Below are 22,334 nucleotides of genomic sequence, written 5' to 3'. Positions count from 1 at the left end.
GCATAACTTTGAAAGGGGGCCTTTCGGAGGACTTTCATAACTTTTTATGTTTACCTTGTTTCAATCCACCTGTAGTGTAGTTTTTAAATTTAGCTTCTTTTAAATTTCTCTAGCTGGTTTGCTGCGCAATTACAGAGTGAACCTCATTACTTTACGTCGAATGCGCGCAGACATTTTTCCATTTATGGCAGCATTTTGCCGCATACTTGTGCCACCAACGGTGCAATATTTGAATGTGTGCACAATATTCGCTGCTCGAGTAACAGTAGCTGCACTCATTACAATTTTTTTAATATTTTTCTGTAGGATGTACTTTTATCTTTCAAAAGTGCAGCAATTGCAATTTGGGTTTGTTTTTTGAAATATCCGATTTTTTACATATTTTCTAAAAAGTACATTTTTTATTGCTTATATTATAATGCTTCAGAAAACTTAAAAAAGAAAATACTGAAATAATAAATGAAACTCTGGAATCTCTGAAATAAAAGTCAAACACTTATAAAAAAAATTCGATTCCTTCCACTTAGCCACTCAATTTATCTCTGATGACTCATAAATCACAAATGCTTACTCCAAGTGAAGTAAATATTTCAATATAATTTCGCATTTAAGTCCCGCTAATTGCGACGGTATATTTTGTTTAATATCTGACACGTGGTAAGATTTAGTGCACAATCGACTTAATGCTTAGGCAGTGGAAAAGATTCAAATTTTTTACCTAGCAAACATTCCAAGAATGTTATTCGTAAATTTTTACATATATTTACCCCGTTTCTAATGGGTTGGCTTGGTACTGTAACAGTATTTTCAGACTTTATTCACAGTCGTGACTTTTTATAGTGTTGGTTAAGTGGATGTTTGCATTTGGCTGTGATTTGATTGATTTATTTAAACTTTTAAGCCATATGGAAATACTATTTTAAACATGTCTTCACTAAAATCGTTCCCCGATCGTTTCGTTTGTATTTCAGCTATATGCTATAGGGGACCGATATCGGCGGTTCCGACAAATGAGCAGAGTCTTGAAGAGGAAACGACCGTTTGTCTCAGATCGCAATCTCAGAAATTCAGGGATCAGTTCGCGTACAAGAATATAGTATACAGACATAGCTAAATCGAGTCAGCTCATCATGCTGATCATTTATATACAATTTTTGTAAGATCTCTCACAATTTCTTCTAGGCAAGTTCCAGCCAGTAAAAAGTTTAAGGATCAAAGGTATCCGTAAATATTTAGAATAATACAATAACAATTTGAAGAAAAAGTGGTAAATGTCCAGAAAGGATATAAAGTGAAATATTATTATAATTATTGTGCTTAATAAATATGTAACATTCCAAGCCCACTCTAAATCATATTGGTTACGTAATAGATTACAACTAATCATTGCAAGTTGATAAACAGAACTCCTTTGTACTCGTACAAACTAACACTCGTACACTAACAAAAAATCTAATCGCACTTCACTGCTAAAAAAACCCGCACATTAGGGGCACTGAAATACCCAGCACACACGAAAGCTCACACAAAGCTATACGGCAAAGTAAACACTTGTGAATGATTACGAAAATAGCGACATGTTTATTATAATTGTAAAAGGGGAAATAAATAAAAACACGCGCACACATATTAGTAAAAGAAAGAGGTGGGAGGTAGGTGTCGAAAACACCACAAAAATAAACAAATGCTAATTAAACAAAAGCACGTGGAGAGATAAGACTGGCAGGCGGGTAAAAATAATTTCTATTATGAGTGAACAGTTTTTTTGCGGACGTGAAGAGCTTAAAGCAGAGCGGTACGCGTTTCAAAAGGAGCTAATAAGTGTGCGTACATATACGGTAATTTACAAAACTGTTCGCGAAAATATGAATATTTCTCTTATCGCTCAGAAATGTATATATTCAAAAGGATATTGAATTTGCTTTCGGTACCAATAACTTGATTCAAAAACTTAAACTTAAATAGTTTAAAATACTCAATTTTAAAAAGATGTCCATTTACTCAGAAGTGCGGTGCATATCTCGTTAGTATTTTGTGTCACCACCACGCGACTTTTTTTTTACCTCTTTCAACCTTTTTGGCATACTATTTATGAGATTCTCTATAATATTTGAACTTATATTTTGTCATACTAGGAGGGCACGCTTTCAAAATTCATTGAGTCTTTGGAACATCCCTTTCAGCAAAATTTTTCTTTTTTAAAATGGTACTGAGCGCACATGAAACCATCGATTCGTCGAAGTACATCCAACTCATTTCCGCTAAAACATCCAGCTGCCATCCGGGACTCACCTTCATTGTTTGTCATATGTGGCGATACTGTTGTACACCAACCTGTTTGTAAATTAAAGTCCATGCGAGTTCATCTGATAATATTCGATTAATTTTGGTTTTATCGGACTAAGTAACTTGGTTCCAATCATCGATGGTGAAATGCTCATATATTTTGGCGAACTATAATCGCGCTTTGCAGTGCTTTCAACCATCGCTCTAGCCTTGAGCCCAATTTTTTTTTTCAGACATCTTCGTACTGTCTTGTCACTGACATTAACTCAATGGACCTCTCTAATAACTTTATCAGTTTAGTTTCCACAGCAGTCTTTGTTGCTCCAATAATAATTAAACGTTTTGTTTCTTCGATTCGAAGAGATAGTAAAAATCCCATTACTTAGCAAAAACGCCACCATCTGGAAACTGGTGCAAAACAAACTTAAATAACATGTATTCGTGTACAGTTCTGCCACTTACTGTATATATTTTATATGGATATACATATGTACGTATATGCTTATAAGTATGTGGGAATTACGTCTAATCATCGCCGTGACCCAATTATCGCGCTGATAAAAAGTTAATGGAATAAAAGCAAAACAGAGTGTGCGCTTTGAGCAGCGTGTGAAAGTCATGTGTGGGGGTGAATAAAAAAACAACAAAATGTTTCTGGAAGATAGTATGTATGTATGTACATATCTACAGCATACACCAAATATATGTACATACATAGCACAGATACTTATAGTATCTACACCGCTTCATAGACCTGCCACTTCATGCTCTTTATTTCGTTTGTAAATAGTAACAAATGCTTGGCATTATACAGAAAGGAATTTGAAAATCATCCAGATATTTATAATCTGAAAAAAAAAAAACATTTAATATATGGTTGTCATTTGTTACTCAGAATTGTAATATCAAAGTGTTCCTACTATGCACTCAATGTCAGAAGCTTTATAGCGAAATATGCAACCAAAAAATAAGTTTATATTTGGAGCCCAACTATTTAACCCAACGAATTTCAATTGGCTTAAAGTATTTTCTAGGTTCCTAGAACAATTTTTAATATCGTAAAATTGTGAAAAAAAATAATAATATTGTCCAATCTACTATATTTTTGAAGTATTTGCGTCAGTCAGCCACTTTGAAAATCTGATTTAGACTTTTTTGGGATCTCTAGACTAGCCTAACTCATTAAGTATGGCGCTGTAAAGTATATCTGATGTTTTCGTTTTTCTTAAAATATATTGAAAAAAGGAATCCAAGGTGCTGCTCCAAGAGTACGCAGTCACAGTTAAGAGAATAATCGCCGGTCCTGATTTCTTACTTTACATAAAACTTCAAGGGATTCATCAAAAACATGAAAATATTTGAAGTCCTGCTGATAATAACAGAATCCCCCAGAAGTTCATGGAAATATTCGATTTTATTTATTCTGAAATGTACGTGATAATTACAACGGCGCATTTCTCATGTCGCAGTATGTGATAGAAAATTATTACAAAATCAATATCTGGGAGTAAAAACATACATACACATCTATTTCATATATATAGCACTTTTAACACCTTGCATTGCAGCACGCCTCATAATCACATTATAGTGATGATGCAACATTATTTACAACAACAACAAGTAAAAGAAAACAACAACTGAGCATTTATAGCTGCGCGGTCATTATAAAAGTAACACAAACATGTGTCTATATATAATTTCAAAATCGTGGTGTAAAAATACTCAGAAAGAGAGAGGGTGGTTACACGGACTCCTAAAGCACATACCAAAATATCATTTTTGACTATGACTGCACTCAAGTACGTGTTGTTCTATTTTCGCTAAATAACGGAAAGCACAGTTGGCTGCAATCAAAACAAAAACAAAATAGTAAAAGAATGCATAGTTCCACAGCGGATGGCAACCTTGTGTAAGAAATATTTGCCAGATGTTCTTGATTGAAGATAAATACCAAAAGTTTTCAGCAGGAATTTGCACAATTTCCAATAAGCCATTAATATACTATCCTGTAATATTTACATACAAACATACATACTTACATAAATATGCATGTGACGTGAAATATTTCGACAAGATCGAAGCGATTTAAAGTAATCCTCCTTGGTCCCAATGCACTTTTGCCAACGTTCTTTGTTCAATGATCAAAACTGTTGTTAAAGCCAATTTCCGGAATAGCCTTCAATGCGCGTATCAATTCACGTTTAATCTCTTCAAATGACTGAAGACGGTACCACCGGATCAGTCTTTTAAGTTTGTGGATAGCCAGAAGTCACACAAAGCTAAATCAGTCGAATACGGTGATTTCGGTGGCGAAAATCTCATTAAAAATCAATTCAGTAAGTGACGGTACATTCTCGTAATGCAAAACCAATATTTTCGGCCCATAATTCCGACCTCTGACCGACGCAAAACCCTCAACAATAGTATTCATTGTTGACAGTTTGGCCGGTCGGAAGGCATTCGGAATTCACCTCGATAATTGAAGAAAACTGTCAGCATAACCTTGATTTTTGTTCTGCTTTAACATGTTTTTTCGTTTCCGTCTCACCTTTGCTATGATATACGGACGATTTATCATCTGTTTCCAGGTCGTAAGCATAAATCCATGATTCATCGCCAGTAAGAGTACGTTTCATGGCATCCTGATAATCGAAAAGCATTGTTTCATAGACGATTGTGATTTTGAATCATTCCGATATTCCAACGGTGCCATTAAGATCTCTGAAGTTAATCGTCGATTCTGAAGCACCGATTCCTCTATTTTATCGACGTGTTGATCATCAGTTGATGTTGACGGCTGTCCTGGACGTGGTTCGTTCTCAACGCGTACCCGACTCTTTTTGAACAATTTGTACCAATCAAAAAGACTTGCTCGCGACAAACAATTATCACCGAAGGCTTTTTTCAACATTTTGAACGTTTCGGCTGGTGTGTACATTAAAAATAAAGCTTATTTAACGATTTTAATTCTGCTAAAGGGTTGTAATGGTGTCCCAACATGAAAAAATATCTTTGAAAAAATATATATTTATCAGAGTAATAATTATATAGTTTTATTGTAATGTATTTACATAATCGTTTGATATTCAAACGAACTACAGGGAAGCTTAAATCAGTTTATAAAAAATCAACCATACAAATTCGAAATTAAAACAGCTAAAAGGAAAACATCTTTTTAGCGAAAGAAGCTTAATTAGATACTAAATATATTTATATATTTTACGAAGAAACAAATTTTCATTGCCAAAGTCATTTACCATACCCTACTTTGATATTACTTAAGGATCCGTCTATAATGGGCGAATAAGTACTTAAATGCCTAAACAAGCAATTATTTTTCGACATCTGAGTTGGTGAAACGCTTGTAATTCTTTTTTATTTGGAAAATTAGGACAGCGTGTTGGAAGTCATAAAAACAATCAAGGCAACAAAATCGTCATGCCTGACGGCCCACTCTAAAAGTCGCTTAATAAATTTATGACGCTTCGGTCATTGCCGTGTTAGGGAAGCCAGCAAATCGTTAGTAGGTTAATGGTCGGTGATGTGGCGCCAATGGTGGGAGATAGTGGAAAATGGAAGATGTGGGTGTGAAAATCACAGCAACGCAATGACAACTCGCGTGTCAGTCAGCTGACGCATTGCTACCTTTAACGATGACGTGTTTGCCGTTACTTTTTGGCTGTGTATCGACTTTGTTTTTGTTGCGTGTCGTTTGGCACGCTTTCAAAGTTACGCACTTTGTTACAAAAGCAAAAAAGTAAATTTTTTTTTTTTTGAATATTAGAACGGAAAATCAGAAAATATGTACATGCATATACCATTTCCATTTATATGTATGTACATATGTACTAAAGCCAAAAATGTCTATTCATAGTTTAATGTAAAGTTCCGAATTAGATTTTCTTTTTTGTTTTGATTGGAAGCTTCTTAATAAGATTTCTAATTTTATTATATTTTTATATTATATATTTATAAACTACGTATTTATTTTTCTTATTCATTTAATTTCTATCAATGCTCTCTTTTTTTACCGTATTATTATTATTATTTTTTGGTTTTTTTTTTTGCTGGAATAATTCAGATGGAATATCGGATATCTTAAAAAAAATCTATTGTAAGTGGTCAGCGGAGCTCAATCGATTTAGCCATGCTGGTTTATCCGACCGCCTGTATATACGCAAACTAATCCTTCAATTCTTGAGATATCGTTATGCAAATTTACAATTTTTTCTGAATCTGATCTGAACGGCCGATGTCGGATATCTATAACAGTGTGGCAGTTATATGCCTTACAAACTGACCAATCCAGATCAAGCCTTTGTATGAAAAACTGCTTTGTTCGATCATGAAATTTGGCACCGATCATTTGCCAATCCATCGCTACAATCTCCACAAAAATTTTTCAGTTCCGACAACTATAACATATGCATAGCAGTAATACATATTGATTTTCAACTTTGTTGTTAATTTATTATCCAATTTCCTTCCTATTAAAATTTCACTTATTACCTCTTTTGTTTACGCCGATCAAAGCTTGTTGCGATTTTCGCATTTTCCTTCCACTTGTTCATGCGAAAATGTTTAATTCATAAGATGGCTTGTTGTTGTTGTTTATTTATTTGTTTATGTTGCAATTGCCATCAATTATACCGTTGTCATTGCGGGTGTGTGTGTCTGTTGTTATATTTGCTTGTTGATTCTCATTTTCAACGTTTCAAAGCGTTTCTATGTCAAGGTCGATAATTGAGAAACAAAGAAAAACAAGCATTACAGCAAATGCAAAACCCAACTTTGTATAGCAACAAAGTCCGCAGAAACTAGAAGTATCAGCAATTGGAATGCACACACACACACCTACACATCACTGCAGTGAATATATTGTAGTTGTAGTAAAATATGCGCTTGCATGCAGCACATCTAAAAATAAATAAATAAATATGTGACTTCAATATTAGCTACAACAACAACGTCGCCAACAATGGCATTCTCGTGGCTAAATAATTATCGCAAATGCTGCTTTGTTGTTGTGTTTTTACGCTTATTTGCTATTTTGGTTTGTGTTTTTCTTTTTATTTTTGTTGCAGTACTTGTCGATTTAATAATAGCAAGCGTATATTGAAACAACAATAACAATAGCGCAACGTCAACCACTTCAAAAGCTAACGCTGATTGCAATCAACAACGACAACAACAACAGCAATAGTAATGCACTTCTACTTGTTGAGCCATTGCAACAACAACTACATTCAGACATAAATACATATAAGTATTTTGCGAAATAGCGTTACGAACAGTCCGGACCTTATTTATGTCGAATATTGGGAATAGAATCTTTGGAATTTGTATTCTTTGTGCGTTTTGATGCTTTCGTTGGTGTATTCACACAACATACCACCCGATGAATATAGTACTTGAGTAGATACATATTTAATTTCTAAGACTCGGGCATATGTATACATATCTCTTCATTGAGACATCGCGGAAGCTTGCTTTCAACGACGGAACAAATGAACAAATTTGTGAAAATTTATTTATTTATTTATAAATGTGAAAAAAAAATAATACAATTATTTTTTACACGAAAAAAGAAAGACTGGCTGCCAGGACCTTCGGCTCGAAATTGAAATTAAAAGTAAACATTTTTTGTGTATATAGTAAGCAGTGTTTTAATGAATCTTCTTCTTTATTGGCATAGATACCACTTATGCGGTTATAGTCGAGCTTAAACCAGCGCGTGAGTTACCTTCTCTACCCTATTCGCAGAGATGCCATGAGTTTAGGACTAAAAGAGAGTTTAGGAGAAGAGAGAATCGCTTTTCTGTTTTTCTTTTAACAGTCGAGTGTGAACATTGTGTTGAAACGGACGTTTGAGGTGGATGGAGATAATTGAGTAATAAACACTGAATTTTGTGTGTGTGTTTTTTTTTTTCAACAAGAAAATACACATCTACACCAATAGTGTCATTAATATATCGGTAACTCGTGCAGCCAGGTCCTTCTCTACCTGATCTCTCAAACGGAGTGGAATTCTTCCTCTTCCTCTGCTTCCCCGGCGTGTACTGCGTCGAATACTTTCAGAGCTGGAGCGTTTTTATCCATTCCGACGACATGACCTAGCCAACGGAGCTGCTATCTCTTAAGTGGCTGAACAATGTCAATGTCGTCATATATCTCGTACAGCTCATCGTTCCACCAATTGCGATATTCTCCGTTGTGAAAACGCAAAGGACTATACATCTTCCGCTAAACCCTTCTATCGAAAACTCGTAACGCCGCTCATCAGTTGTTGCCGTCGTCCATGCCTTTGGACCTTATAGCAGGCCGGGGATGATTGACTTGTAGAGTTTGGTCTTTATTCGTCGAGAGAGGACTCTACTTCTCAATTACCTATTGTCCGAAGTAGCACCTGTTGGCAAGAGTTGTATTTGGTTCCAGATAGACAAAATTATCTACGACTTCGAGTTTATGACAGGAGTGCAACGACTGTTTGTTTAGATCTGCAGCTCGAATTATTTTCTCCAGCAATGGATTGAAGAAGTTGCACGATATGCAGTCTCTTTGTCTGGAACCTCGTTTGGTATCGAATGAGTCCGAGAGGTCCTTCCCAATCCTGACGCAGCTTTTGGTATTGAATGAATTCAAAAATATTGGAAACTGTAGCTCAGTTATTCCAAATAACATGCCAAATCAACACAGCCTCTTGCAAAAATAAATAAATAAATGAAAAAAATAGTGATCTCCAGTCAAAACAAATTGCTTTTTTTTTTAAAAGTTCCAAAATGCAACCATTCATTTACATTCACATATTCACATATGTATGTATATTTGTAGGTTATGATTTTTAAATTCTCATTTTGCTAACCATAAGCAACGCCACTGAAGGTCAGCCTCCCGAATTAAACGCTTTGCCATGTTTTCTTTTTGTCGTTGTTTTTTCTCTCATTTTCTAGTTAATAGCTTTGTTATATACCCCTCGCAGGGAGGTGAAGTAGTCAGCTACCTCAGCTAACGTTTGCGAAACGTGCTTTAGTCGAATGCTTTTGTTTTAGTTGTTGGTGTTTTTTGTATTCACTTTATTATTATTATTATTGCTTAATATGCTGCTCTCATTTTTATTGCTTACTGGGCTAATATTACACACTAATTATACCCATAGGACCGTCTTACCGTCTAGTATCAGACTTGAGGTTAAGTTGTCGAAGGAACAAAAGGGGGCTCGTCTGCACTCGTGCGACTTGAACTCTGCTTATTAGCGAAGTAATTAACCGCAAAGCGTTCAGAAAATAGTTTGCATATTTCACATGAGCATATGCAAATCATAAAGCAATATTTACATGCCATTTGTATATATGCATGTGTGCATATTGGTATCCATTGTGCGCTTATTTAGGCGCGTCTGTAAGTCATAAATGCTGATCCACACATATTTACACATTTTATATTGCTGTCGACGTCGTGCTGACTGACTGACTTGCTTATTATAATTTTATTAATATACAAACCCGCATACATTGCATATTTTTTATTTTCTCGCTCAGCTCTTTTCCAAGGTTGTTTTTTTCGCGGTTGTTTTGCTGATTTCGCTGTCAAGTTCAATGTCAGATCATTGCTGAGAATATGAATGCGCTCCACGTGTTGGGATTTTCGTATGACTCAGTGTTGCCAGAGGTTTTGTAATAATGATTACATTGATACTCTTTACATCATGTGTAAAGAAGATCATGTAACGGGAAAATACTAGGTATTTTTTCGGCGAATAATAAATAGCTTTAACTATAATTTTAATGTGACATTAATTTTTAATAATTGCTGTATTTGTTTGTTGTAATAGTTCCGTTAATGAAACATTTTTATCTCTCGAACGTATGACTCAGCGTTGCCAAAGGCGTTGTATTAATGATTATATTGAACTTTTTCTTCAACGAAGAACTTATGATAAAGCTTGAAATTATTACCTATTTTTCGAGGAAAAATATTGAGTTGGAAATAAGTTAACTATAATATTTGCTATAGTCAATGAAATATATCGTTAACTTTCTATTTGCGCAGACAGTAAAACACATCTTAGTTAAGAGAAATGTTGGGGTTTCCTGCTTTTTTCAGTTAGTAAGAATCACAGTGCTTTCTTCGAAATTGTTACAATAGACTTCTATTCACTATAATCACAACCGCAGTAGTATACTTACACCGTTTCAAATAAACCAAAAAGTTTTAGTTTATATTTAAGGTTATGTTAGGAGGTTAGCTTACAGCTGTGTCTCAAAACCATTTTTATTTTGGTTAAATACCAGAAATATCAATAAAACCCCGGTCACCTGAACATTTTTAAACGACCATAATTAAATTTTTCAAATTGAAAAGCTTTACATTCAATTTGTACTTAAATTTGACACAATAAGTGTACTCAAATCTGTTTTTTTTATAAAACTGCCGAGCACACGAAATAATAATGGTAATAAGAAATTTCGTAACCCGAAGTTCACCATAGCCCGAACTCTCGAATAGCGTATAGAAGTCAAATCTCATACAAATCACCTTCCATAATCAGAACGTCCTTAATTTTGCATTTTTTTTCCAAATTTTTTTAAATCTGAAGTAATTCTCTATATTATTTGGGATAAATTCTCTGACACTACAACAAAATCGAAAAGATCCACAGTTTTTAGCTTCCTTAATAATAGAAAATAGTTCATAATGTCTTCAGTAACTGATTGGAGAACAAAAGAACATGAGTTCGTAGCCTTAATTGAAAGTAAAAAGCAACAATGGTTTGTAAAGAACTAACTTATAATATTATTTAAAAAAAACAATCAAAACGCAGCTCGCTTGAGATAAGGTGAAATTATCCAAAGCCTTTCAAAACTTCTAATTTAAGCTTGGAAGAAAGTATTTGCGGAGAGCAACCGGGGATCTTTCGTCTATCCGGGTTCTTATTGTGAACTAATATTTTTTCGACTTTCCCTTTCATTTTTAAGAATAAATATTTTCTAAAGTTCAAGTTGTTTGTTTACATACTTACATACATATTTTTCCGTTAAAATACGCAGATATTTAATACGATTTTTATAGGACACAAGCCAAGTCTCCCGTAAACTACGAAAAGCATGCTACACATGCTCAGACATACCTATATATAAATGTGTTTCAATGCTAACAGATTGCGTGATAATACGACCGCGTGCGATTTTTTCATTCTTACAGCGTTTAGAAAATCAATAATAACCCCTTGAAGCTTTCGTTACTCTGGCAGTGTCATGCAATGGCATCCCCGCTGTCAACCCACATATAAATAATATATGTATATGGCATATATTTGTACATATAATCGTATATCTATTAAAGAGCGACGAGGGATAAATTAACAGCGAACATTTCTCCAATCTTGTATTCAAGCTGCGCATAAATATTTCTGCTGGAAAAAAGCTTCACAAGAAAATGTAACGAAAGTATTTCGACGAAAATGCATATAGACATACATACGTACGAGGTGTGTTCAAAAAGTATCGCGAATTTTGTGTTTTTTCAAAAATTATTTATTTATGCATGAATATCTATTTTGTCCCCTTCAAAGTAATCGCCATGAGATATTATACACTTGTGCCAACGGTTTTTCCAATCTTCGAAGCACTTCAAAAAATCATTTTTTTTTAATCTTCTTCAGCTCCTCCTTCGATGCCGTCTTTATCTCGTCAAGAGAAGCGTAACGTCGTCCTTTCAAGGGCCTCTTCAGTTTAGGGAACAAGAAAAAGTCACAGGGGGCCAGATCTGGGGAATACGGGGCAAAAAGTCGCGCACAAGCAACGATGTGTGAGCAGGGGCTTTATCGTGGTGCAAAAGCCAATTTTTGTCACATCTTCTCGGCCTTCTGAGAACATTTTGTACCACCGATAAACGTTGCTTCGGTCCMAGGTAGCTTCTCCGTATGCCACAGTCAACATTCGGAATGCATTCGCGCACTTAATTTCGTTTTTCACACAAAATTTGAAACAGGTTCTTTGATCCATTTTTTTTAATGGGTAAAAAGACGATCCAAAACACGTGCAAGCAAAGCAGCTGCCAACAATTAAATGAACATTCAAAATGGCCGAGCTTGTCGGCATAAGTGAGAGACATGAGTACCAACGTACGGGCACATAAAATTCGAAATTCGAATATACGTAACCCGCGAAAGTTCAAAATTCGCGCTACTTTTTGAACACACCTCGTATGTATATAATTTTTTTAATAAATTAGTAAGATTCGCTCGTGCGTGCTGTCATGCTGTTTCACTAATTCCTTGTCCCATCTGTTGGAAATTTAAAAGGAAGTTTGCTTTGGTTTTCGCTGAAGAATTCAATATCTTATTTACAACAGACTATATTACTAGAATCCTAAATCGAAGCTGTATATAAAAAGTATTAATGCAGTAATAATTCACAAGGTTAAATGTTAGGAAATTCGTAGAAGACAAGGCTAGATCATTAAATGCTGGATCTGCGTTAGGTTTGAAGAAAAAGATTTGGAATTGAAAACTTATGTCGAAATTGAATTGCTTTTAATTATATGTATGCTCTTTGAATTATGTTACACAGTACACATATGCAGTGTTATGTACTTATTTATTTGTGAAGCACATTCCAACAACCGACCGTTAAGGAGGTTTTCTAGTCTAGAGGCTCGAATTTCGAGCTTTTTTCAACAATTAATAAAAAAGAAGCACTAGATATTTTTACTATCCTCTTTTTTATCATTTGTTTATTAAATTTAGAAAAGTACACAAAATAAATTAAAAAAAAAAATTTTTTTTTTGTCATCGAGTTATGCGTCCCTTGTCGTCATCTGAAAAATAAAACAATGACAGATTCTTAATGAGTACGAATGACGCTATGTCATGAAACAGCAAAACTAAAAAAAAAAATTGCATAAAATGGCGGCTACTCAAAAAAAAGGTCATTTTTTCACTAATTTTTCAATTTTGTCGATTTTTTTTAAATATTATAAATTTCAAATTTTTATTTTTTGTTGCTTCTGGCGAATGAGGTATATTTAAAGAATATTCATGCCAAATTTCAAATAAATCGACTGATTAGAACTTGAGATATTGTGGCTACCGCATCAAAAAAGGAGTTTAGAGAAAAACGCATTTAAAGTTTTACGTTAAGTATCGGGCAGCGTAATAGATAAGAATTAAACCTTAAAACGTAGCCTAAAATTAGGCGCATTGCTTAATAATAATATCTAGCTTATATTTTAGCAAAGTCACACACCTATTGTGGTAATTTGAAAACTTTTCTAGTATGTGCTTAAGTTATAAGTAAGAATTGTGTGTTTTTCTTTGTCGTTATTTACTCCGGGCAGATTTAAAAATATCACTTTTTGATATCGCTCGCTTTCCATATAACAATTCTGTTAAAACTACTAAAAGCAGGCTAAATCGTCCACTAAATACACCAGAAACATGAAGATTTACACCCGAGAGGGCTTCAAAACAAGAGACGGGGTCAAAATAAGACGATAAGCGTACACTGCCCACATTTAGGTGAAAACTCATACTTCAGAATCTACTAGTGCGATTTCAACCAAATCCTAACATTTCTACATTCGAGTGAGAAAATGGGCGAAATTGGACTACAACCAAACTTACTTCCCGTACAACAAAATTTTAAATTCCATCTGTTTTCTTCACTTTCCTGTATACAAATCAAGCGTCAAATAATGTATCCGGATAAAACTTCGCACCAATAGGGCGGTGTGTAGCCTTATGACCAAAAATTGCTCAAGTCGGAGCAAAACTATATAAGCTCCCAGATATCGAATATGTGAACCCCAGCTCCTATTGCTTACCGAAAATATAGGTCAACCGTTCAGATATACTTTTGCCATTCGAAAATAAATTTCCCGGCTTTGACCCCTGAAATTTGCGAAAGTATAAAATGTTTGATTGCAACCGATCTTAGCTCTTCCTTAAACATTCATTATTCTTTTTCGTTTGTTTACTTTGTCTGCCTTTTTGAATGCCTTTCACTTTTGCTTTTCACATTACATATTTTACTTTTAAACATAATACTTTCCACTTCCATAAGAAAATTAATTATAGCCTATAATTAGGCGTTTTGTTAAATAATATATTAGCGAAGTTGCTTACCGCTCCATATATGAAATGTAAAAATTAATTTGTAACGAAAAATATTAACTTTTTTTCTTTTAAACATAATACTTTCCACTTCCAAAAGAAAATTAATTATAGCCTATAATTAGGCGTTTTGTTAAATAATAATATATTAGCGAAGTTGCTACCCCTCCATATATGAAATGTAAAAACTAATTTGTAACGAAAAATATTAACTTTTTAAAGGTATTTGACATTTTAACCAGCTGCTATGTACTGTTTTTTTTTTTATTTGTGCTCAATTCTTAATTAAATTTTTATGTGCTTGAATAATTAATGTTTATATTATATAATATACATTTATAATTATCTTTAAAACAAAGGCAGGAAACGAATTAATTATTTAATTAAATTATAAAATCTAACAGTAATAACTGCTGACTGTGTTTAAAGAAAAAAAATGGAATTTGAAGACTTTTTGAAACAATTTTATGAAGTAATTAAATCAATTTGCATCATATTTCTAAAATTTTTGCTGCTTTAAAGATTATTTGTAAGTTCCTTAAAATATTTTCAGTGATAATAAACAATGCAAAACGTACTTTGCCCTAGCTATGCCATTAAAATTATTATCAAATTTAAACGCTTCGGAATTCGGCAGCAAAGCCATCCCAATAATGCCATTCAAATTTGATTTGTTATATTAATATACTCACTTTTATACATATGTATGTAATACACATATGTATACAAATATGTATATATGTATTTGCGGCGCACAGTCGTCTGCGTTGGGAGCGTAAATTAAATAAAAAGTAATGTTTTCCATTGCCTTTGCAGCCCAGGTATTTGATAGATCGGTCTGTTTGCTTTGCATTTCGGGTATACTGATGTAATCAAATTTCCAAATACATGCATGCATATGGAACTCATGCAATTAGGATGCATGTGAAACATATGTTTGTGTCATACACACATCCTGGAACGCAGTTATGCAAATTTATCGCAATTTATATACTTTGCTATGAATGTACATACATATGTATGTGTGTATACATATATGTATGAGTAATGATGCTGCACCAATCAATAGAAATGCCATAAATATTTATAAGCGCATAACAAATATACACATACAATAAGTATGTGTGCAGTCACGTATTGCTACAATTTCTAAGTGTTGGCGCATTGCTCCCAATCAATTGCGCTCTATGGGCTAAATTATGTACCTTAATACATACAAGCATATATACAATTAGTGTACATATGTTGGTTCGCATATTTCCCATTTTCATTTCCAAAAATTTTCCACAACAACAATCATTTGTGCGCGTTCGACATGGCTTATGTAAGCTTATGTGAGTGTGTGCGTGCGTGCGTTGTCCTGGTCTGGTCTGGTCTGGTCTCGCAGCAGTAATTCAGAGGATTTTGCTTGACATTTGTGCTCGGTCGCTCATTTATTTCCATTCGTTTATTGCTAATTTATTTGTCTCATGTCTGGCGGCCCACACGCATAAATATAAATATGTACATTTGAATGTTGTGTGTTTGAGGTCCTTGAATAATGCGTAATTATTCGAAATTGAGCAAATTAAATGCTTCGCGCAAGTTTAATGAATCTTAATTTTGCTGATAGTAGTTAAATTTTGAAGAGTTCTTATGTGTGTTGATTAAATTGCAATTTTTTCAGGCTTTCGTTGTTCAATATTTTAAACTTACCTTTTAAGACAAGATTTTTTTGTAGTGAATTTTTTAATGATAAATAATATTCACTTAATATCGCTGCTTGAGCTTCTCGGGACTCCTCTCGATGACCACCATATCTCTGAACTGACTCCTCTGAAATTACAAAAAAACAAAAAAAAAAAAACAGATTTCGTTAAAGTAATGTTAAATCTAGTAATTAATTGGAGGGATAATCAAAATAAATTTTTTTGACAAAATGGCGGTTTCTAAAAAAAACTCGATTTTTGACCAAAATTTCGGCCTAAATTATATAAAAAAAAAAATTTCAATTGATACGAATATATTTCAGAAGCTCATGTTGAAATTTGAGACTAATCGGTTTAGCCGTTTTCGAGTAATGTTGGTCACCGTTTTTGAATACAGCATTTTGAGACAAACGCGTTTTAATTTTGGAACGCTCTTCCAGGCACTCTGAAACGGCTTTTCAAATTTGCGTATAACTTCGAAAATATTCACCGGAACGTTATGAATTTTACTGTGTGTAATCCTAAATACTATATGTACATACATTAAGAACATAATTAAAAACATCGATTTCTTTGAAAACTGTATAAAATCCCTTAAGAGTTGGTGATGAAATTATTTTAAAATACATGCTTTTTAATGAAAATATTTTTTGAATTTTTATGAATTTAAAATTTTATATTAATATTAGTGCTTAGTACTTTTTCAGTGTTGAAGTTTAATTTTATGCAGTATAACTGATATTTTTCAAACAAAACATTTTTTATTTTTTTTTTAATTTTTTTTTTATTTTTTAAAAATTTTTTTATTTTTATTTTTTTATTTTATTTTATTTAAAAACTATTGTTCTCTTTTATATTTCTTTCCTTTGGTTTCTATTTTTATGAGACTATTTTTTTTAGATCTTTTTTAATTTTTTTATATGTTTTTATTTCGTTTTCTTCACAAATAATACATATGTATGTATATATATTTTTTTTGTATTAACTAAATTTGGTACTATTATATATACCTATAAATATTTTTTATTGAAAATATAAATTTTACCACATTTTTCTTCTCTCACACTTATATATGTCCTTTCGTCACACTCGCATTAACTTCTCTGCGCTTGCTAATCTGTCTTCATATCTCAATATTTATTCATATAAAATATTTTATTCATATTACTACCATTCATAAATCACATCCATACATATGAAAACATGCATATATTTCTTAAAAATTATTTTATACCTTATTTATTTATGTTCACCCTTTCTGTTTCTTTCTTTTACAGACTACTTTGCAATTACTCGAACTTCTCGTAAAAACGTATTAAAAATATTGCAAATGAAGAAGATGAAAAACAGTTGAAATCAATTCCGCATAACTCGATCATATTGTGCTAAATAAATTTGAATGTGCTGAAAATTTTTTCGTAAATTCACATACACATACACACGCATGTCAAACAGCGACAGAAAGAATTGTTAATTGCGTTCAAATGAATAAAAATAAATTAATTTACAAATGTAGAAATTTTCGTGTTTAAAGCAACAAAACGGACTTTTTTATTAAAGCAACGCTGTTGCTTCATTTGCCGCCAAAGTCAAATCGTCATCATCGGCATTCAATCGCATCAATATAATCCGAACAAACGACCAATATTATTACACACTTACTGATAGTCACCAAAATTTAGTTGACGAGAAGGGTGGAAAGAGTGAGCACGTGTTTAGCTTGAGACAAGCGAGCGAGTGATAGCCTTGGATCTTGTATTGTGCGGCAAACAAACAGAGAACTAAGCAAATAGTGATCCATAGCTAATAAAGTTATCTTGAAAACTTTTTCTAATTTAAAATATACAAATAGCGGTCGATTTTGGGATATTCAAAAGCTGCCGCCTATGTGGTCAAAATATTACTAATCTTAGCAGCTTAACTTTTATATAAAAATACAAACAGTACTAGTTCTCATGCAGATCCATTAAAACTTGAAGAATACACTTTCTTTCTCTATTAGCATATTCAAATACGTAGATTTCCTACAAAAAATAAATTTAAACTTTTTTGCGAGAGATATGACACTTTCAAACATTATGTACAAAAAAACAAAAACCGAAATTAAGGCTTTGCGTAATACTTCCATTCTTGTGACTGCTAAATAAGAGTTTAGACTTATTAAAAAATTGTTTTTATACTCGCCTAAGCGCTGGAAATCATGCCACACACGTTCGCTGCTCTTTCATCTAACTCCAAACAGCTTTCATAGCTTAATAACTGCTCTTATTGTTGTTGTTATGACGCTGCAACAGAAATTTTCATAAACTATTTTCTATCTTTTTTTATTTGTATTTTAATTTTTTGCTGTTGTAAGCATATAACCTCTAAATGTGTGTTTTACTTTCTACTCTCATTAGCATTAACCAACGAAACAGATCCTCAATATCACCACCACCAATCACTCGATTCCATACAACAGTAAAGAACACCTGCACACACACCCACACACACACATCTACGCATAATTGTGTTGACACACCAGAAAAGTTGAGGAAATAATACACATACATATAAAAACAATTATATCGTAAGGAAAATGAATTGAAGTGAAACAAAAAACAAAAATAGTTTTAAAGAGTGTAATAAGTAAAAATTTAGAAAAAAGTACAAATTACAACGATAAGATCATCAAAACAACAGCAATATAAGAAATCAGCACATTACACAAGCGTTCGTCAGCGATCGGTGATCATATGATCAGCAACGAAAACATCCGAGCTGTTGTTCAACAGTACAGCCTTGTGAGAGAAAAAGAGATCGTGTGAGCGCCATTTCCACCAGTTAAACGCGAGCGTGTTTGCGCAAACGCTGCAACACCACCACCCACCAAAAAACACCATAACTTCGTCTGGTCCTGAGCACTTTCCGAAACGCTAAAAATTTAATCCACTGCGCAATAATTAACTTGCAGCCGACACACCCTGTAACACTGCTCCTCCTCAGGTGCATCCTAGCGCTGTGTGCCGCTTCGCAACAACAACAACAATAACTGGAGGGCTTTGCTTTTTGTCGCCAGGCTGTGTGCTCGCCGACAACATTATTGCCTTCTTGGTGGTGTTGGTGGCGGTGTGCCGTCGGTATTGTCGTTGGTGTTGATTGTCGTAGACGGTGCAGGTATTGGCAAGTTGGCAGGCAGTTCACAACGTGAGTGGTTAATTGAGGTCAGGCACCGTCGACTGACACGCGCCCATCGCTGTACCAACGCACCCGTACGCCCGCACGCCCAATAGTCCAACAGCCCGCTCGTACAACTCACACACACACACACTCTCATCTAAAACGCATTTTAACGTAATCAATATAATATAAAATAGGAAATAAAATTAACCGTAGAAAACATCAAAATCATCATAACAACAACCATAACAATTACTGCCCAGAAGCTGCCTAGCTGATTGGCTGGCTGTGTGACGGCCGCCAACGACTACAACATTGCAGCGCTCGAAAGTAACGCAATATGGCAACACCGCAAGTCAAGGATTTGGTGTTGCGTTCTCCTGCTGGCTCCTCCGAAGTCATCACCTTCGCTTGGCCCCTACAAGTTGGCAGCGGCCAGGACAAGCACGACAATGGCATCGATATTATCGACACGATCAAATTCGTGTGCGAAGAATTGCCGAGCATCTCATCCGCATTCGAAGAGATTAATCTCAATCAAATTGACACTGCCTGCTACAAGACTATGACAAATCTTGTCGATCGATTCAACAAGGCTGTTGACAGTATTGTTGCATTGGTGAGTAGTGCAAGCGTTTAGATAAGTATTCATGATTCATAGAGTGTTTACAACATATATTGAATTAGAACGCGATTCTCGTCAAAACTTTGGTTAGATACGAAAATTCGTTATATCTGCTATATATCGCTTCTTATTAATATATAATATTTGAGTCTGTCCATTGAATTCGAATAACGAGGAGAAGAAGAAAGATATAGTACTTACAGTTAATAAGTCAGAAGTCGGAAATGCTAGGTTAAGTACTAACATCCGCAATAACAATAACGGTTCCCTTAGCGCGAGACTTAAATAAGAACTTAGTGTCATATTTGTATTTTATAACTTTTACGATTATCATTATCTTAATCTCAAATAGATATGTTTCACTTCATTCGGAGGTTTTTGAACAAAAAAATTGGTTAGTTCCGAATTTTTCCTGCATATATTTTTGTTTAACAATCTAAATAAAAAAATTTTGAAATTTATAATATAAAATGTAAGCGCCCCAAACTCGATATAAGAAGTCGTTTATTCTCTAAGATAGATAGTGGACCAAGAACTGTGCTCTGCTAGACTTTAAATTTTATGTTTGCTATAAATATTTGATACTAAATTACAATTACATAGTTTATAATTAAAAAGTTAGGTTAAATCCGATTGTTTTGTAGTTTTTAGATAGTTCTAAAATTACCAAAGTAACATTTTCCCATTATTTATAAACCAATGGTTGTAAACATATTATATAATTACTCTTAGTAACATAAAAAAAAGTAATGTCCGTTTGTTTATAACAGTTTAATACATACTCTGAAACTAAAACTAATACTTAATCTATCTATTTCCCTCTTTCTGCTACACAGGAAAAAGGAACTTCACTGCCCGCTGAGCGTCTTAACAAATTCGCTCATCCCAGCTTACTCAGACATATACTGCAATTAGTTTATAATGCTGCCGTACTCGATCCGGATAAACTCAACAATTACGAACCATTCTCGCCCGAAGTGTATGGCGAAACCTCATACGAACTCGTCCAACAGATGATCAAGCATGTGAATGTGACAAACGATGACACATTCATTGATCTCGGCTCCGGTGTGGGCCAGGTGGTATTACAAATGGCTGGCTCATTTCCGCTCAAAGCATGCGTGGGCATTGAAAAAGCCGATACGCCCGCACGTTATGCCGAACGTATGGATATGTTTTTTCGTCAATTTATGGCGTGGTTCGGCAAACGCTATTGCGATTACAAGTTGATAAAAGGCGATTTTTTGGTCGATGAACATCGTGAGAAAATTACCTCATCGTCGTTAGTGTTCGTAAATAATTTCGCATTTGGTCCGAATGTGGATCATCAGTTGAAGGAACGTTTCGCCGATTTACGTGACGGTGCACGCATTGTGTCTTCGAAATCGTTTTGTCCGCTGAATTTCCGCATTACCGATAGGTAAGTGTTCAAACTCGTTTGTTAGTATTATAAATAAAAGCTTTTGGGTGTTTCAAAGTAAAAAGTTAAAACACAAGATTTTTAGCTTTGGCACTAGTTGTTAGAGTTCATTGATCTGCTGTATAGAAATTGGCGCAAAATGTTGTAGAAGAGCATTCAAGTGCGTCGGTTTCTTGAAAATAATGGTATTCTATCAATACGAGTATTTTTGTATTCATTCAAAAAGTTTGGTTCAACTCTAATTGTTAATTTTTCTTTGTTCTTTATATTCACAGAAACCTTAGCGACATCGGCACCATAATGCATGTGAGCGAAATACCACCACTAAAGGGTTCGGTCTCGTGGACCTGTAAACCAGTATCGTACTATTTGCATACGATCGATCGTACGATATTGGAGCGTTATTTTCAACGCTTGAAAACACAAAAAGGTGCTGAAAACGATCATGTCGGTAAGTAAAAATAACGCCATAATTATGAAAAATCCAACAGTGTGGTTGCCTCAATGGTTAATACTACTGTCGGAACAAGTACGAGCAAGCAATAAGGGAGTAAACGAAAGCGAATTAACCAAAATAAAATATTAATTAACTAAAAACGAAATGGTTTAGTTGGAAAACATCTGAAATAATAATAAAATAAAAGCGTAGAAAGAAATAATTATACGAAAATGTTTATAAAAACAATAACGAAAAATATGTTTAATGCCAAAAGTACACCACACACTAATCAATTGTGCAGAAAAAGGAAAATACACAAGCATATCTGCGTGTATGCACAGGGGACACTCAGCAAATTCATGCAACAGTCACGAGCCAAAACCAATTCTTTGCATTCGAAATTCATGAAAAATCCATCCCCTCATTTTTGCTCCTCAAGGCATTTTTGCTATGTTTTTTTATTTTAATTCTATTTTTTGTTATCTCTTTTTTTGACTCCTTCTTGCGCGCCTTGAAACGTAATTTTTTTTTCGATGTCGTGTACATTTTTCGTATTGATATTTATGTCCGCTTTCGCCTGCCATCGACGCCATACTGAAATC

At 34.0% G+C, this 22,334-nt stretch overlaps 1 protein-coding gene across 1 annotated transcript in view; it reads left to right on the top strand.

The window, feature by feature from the left end:
* Positions 1 to 22,334, top strand: part of LOC108968396 (histone-lysine N-methyltransferase, H3 lysine-79 specific) — a 120,470-nt gene that overhangs the window by 85,819 nt on the left and 12,317 nt on the right. Inside the window, exons 2-4 of the mRNA XM_018932427.1 lie at positions 18,489 to 19,867; positions 20,710 to 21,293; positions 21,569 to 21,744. Coding sequence (XP_018787972.1) covers positions 19,589 to 19,867; positions 20,710 to 21,293; positions 21,569 to 21,744 — 1,039 coding nt within the window. The 5' untranslated portion in view covers positions 18,489 to 19,588. The remainder of the gene's footprint in view (positions 1 to 18,488; positions 19,868 to 20,709; positions 21,294 to 21,568; positions 21,745 to 22,334) is intronic.

The sequence above is a fragment of the Bactrocera latifrons genome, unplaced genomic scaffold, assembly GCF_001853355.1.
Source record: "Bactrocera latifrons isolate USDA-ARS-PBARC rearing strain unplaced genomic scaffold, ASM185335v1 scaffold_103, whole genome shotgun sequence".
Taxonomy (NCBI): domain Eukaryota; kingdom Metazoa; phylum Arthropoda; class Insecta; order Diptera; family Tephritidae; genus Bactrocera; species Bactrocera latifrons.
The sequence above is the reverse complement of the archived record's forward strand: the minus strand, read 5'-3'. Positions and strand labels throughout refer to the sequence as shown.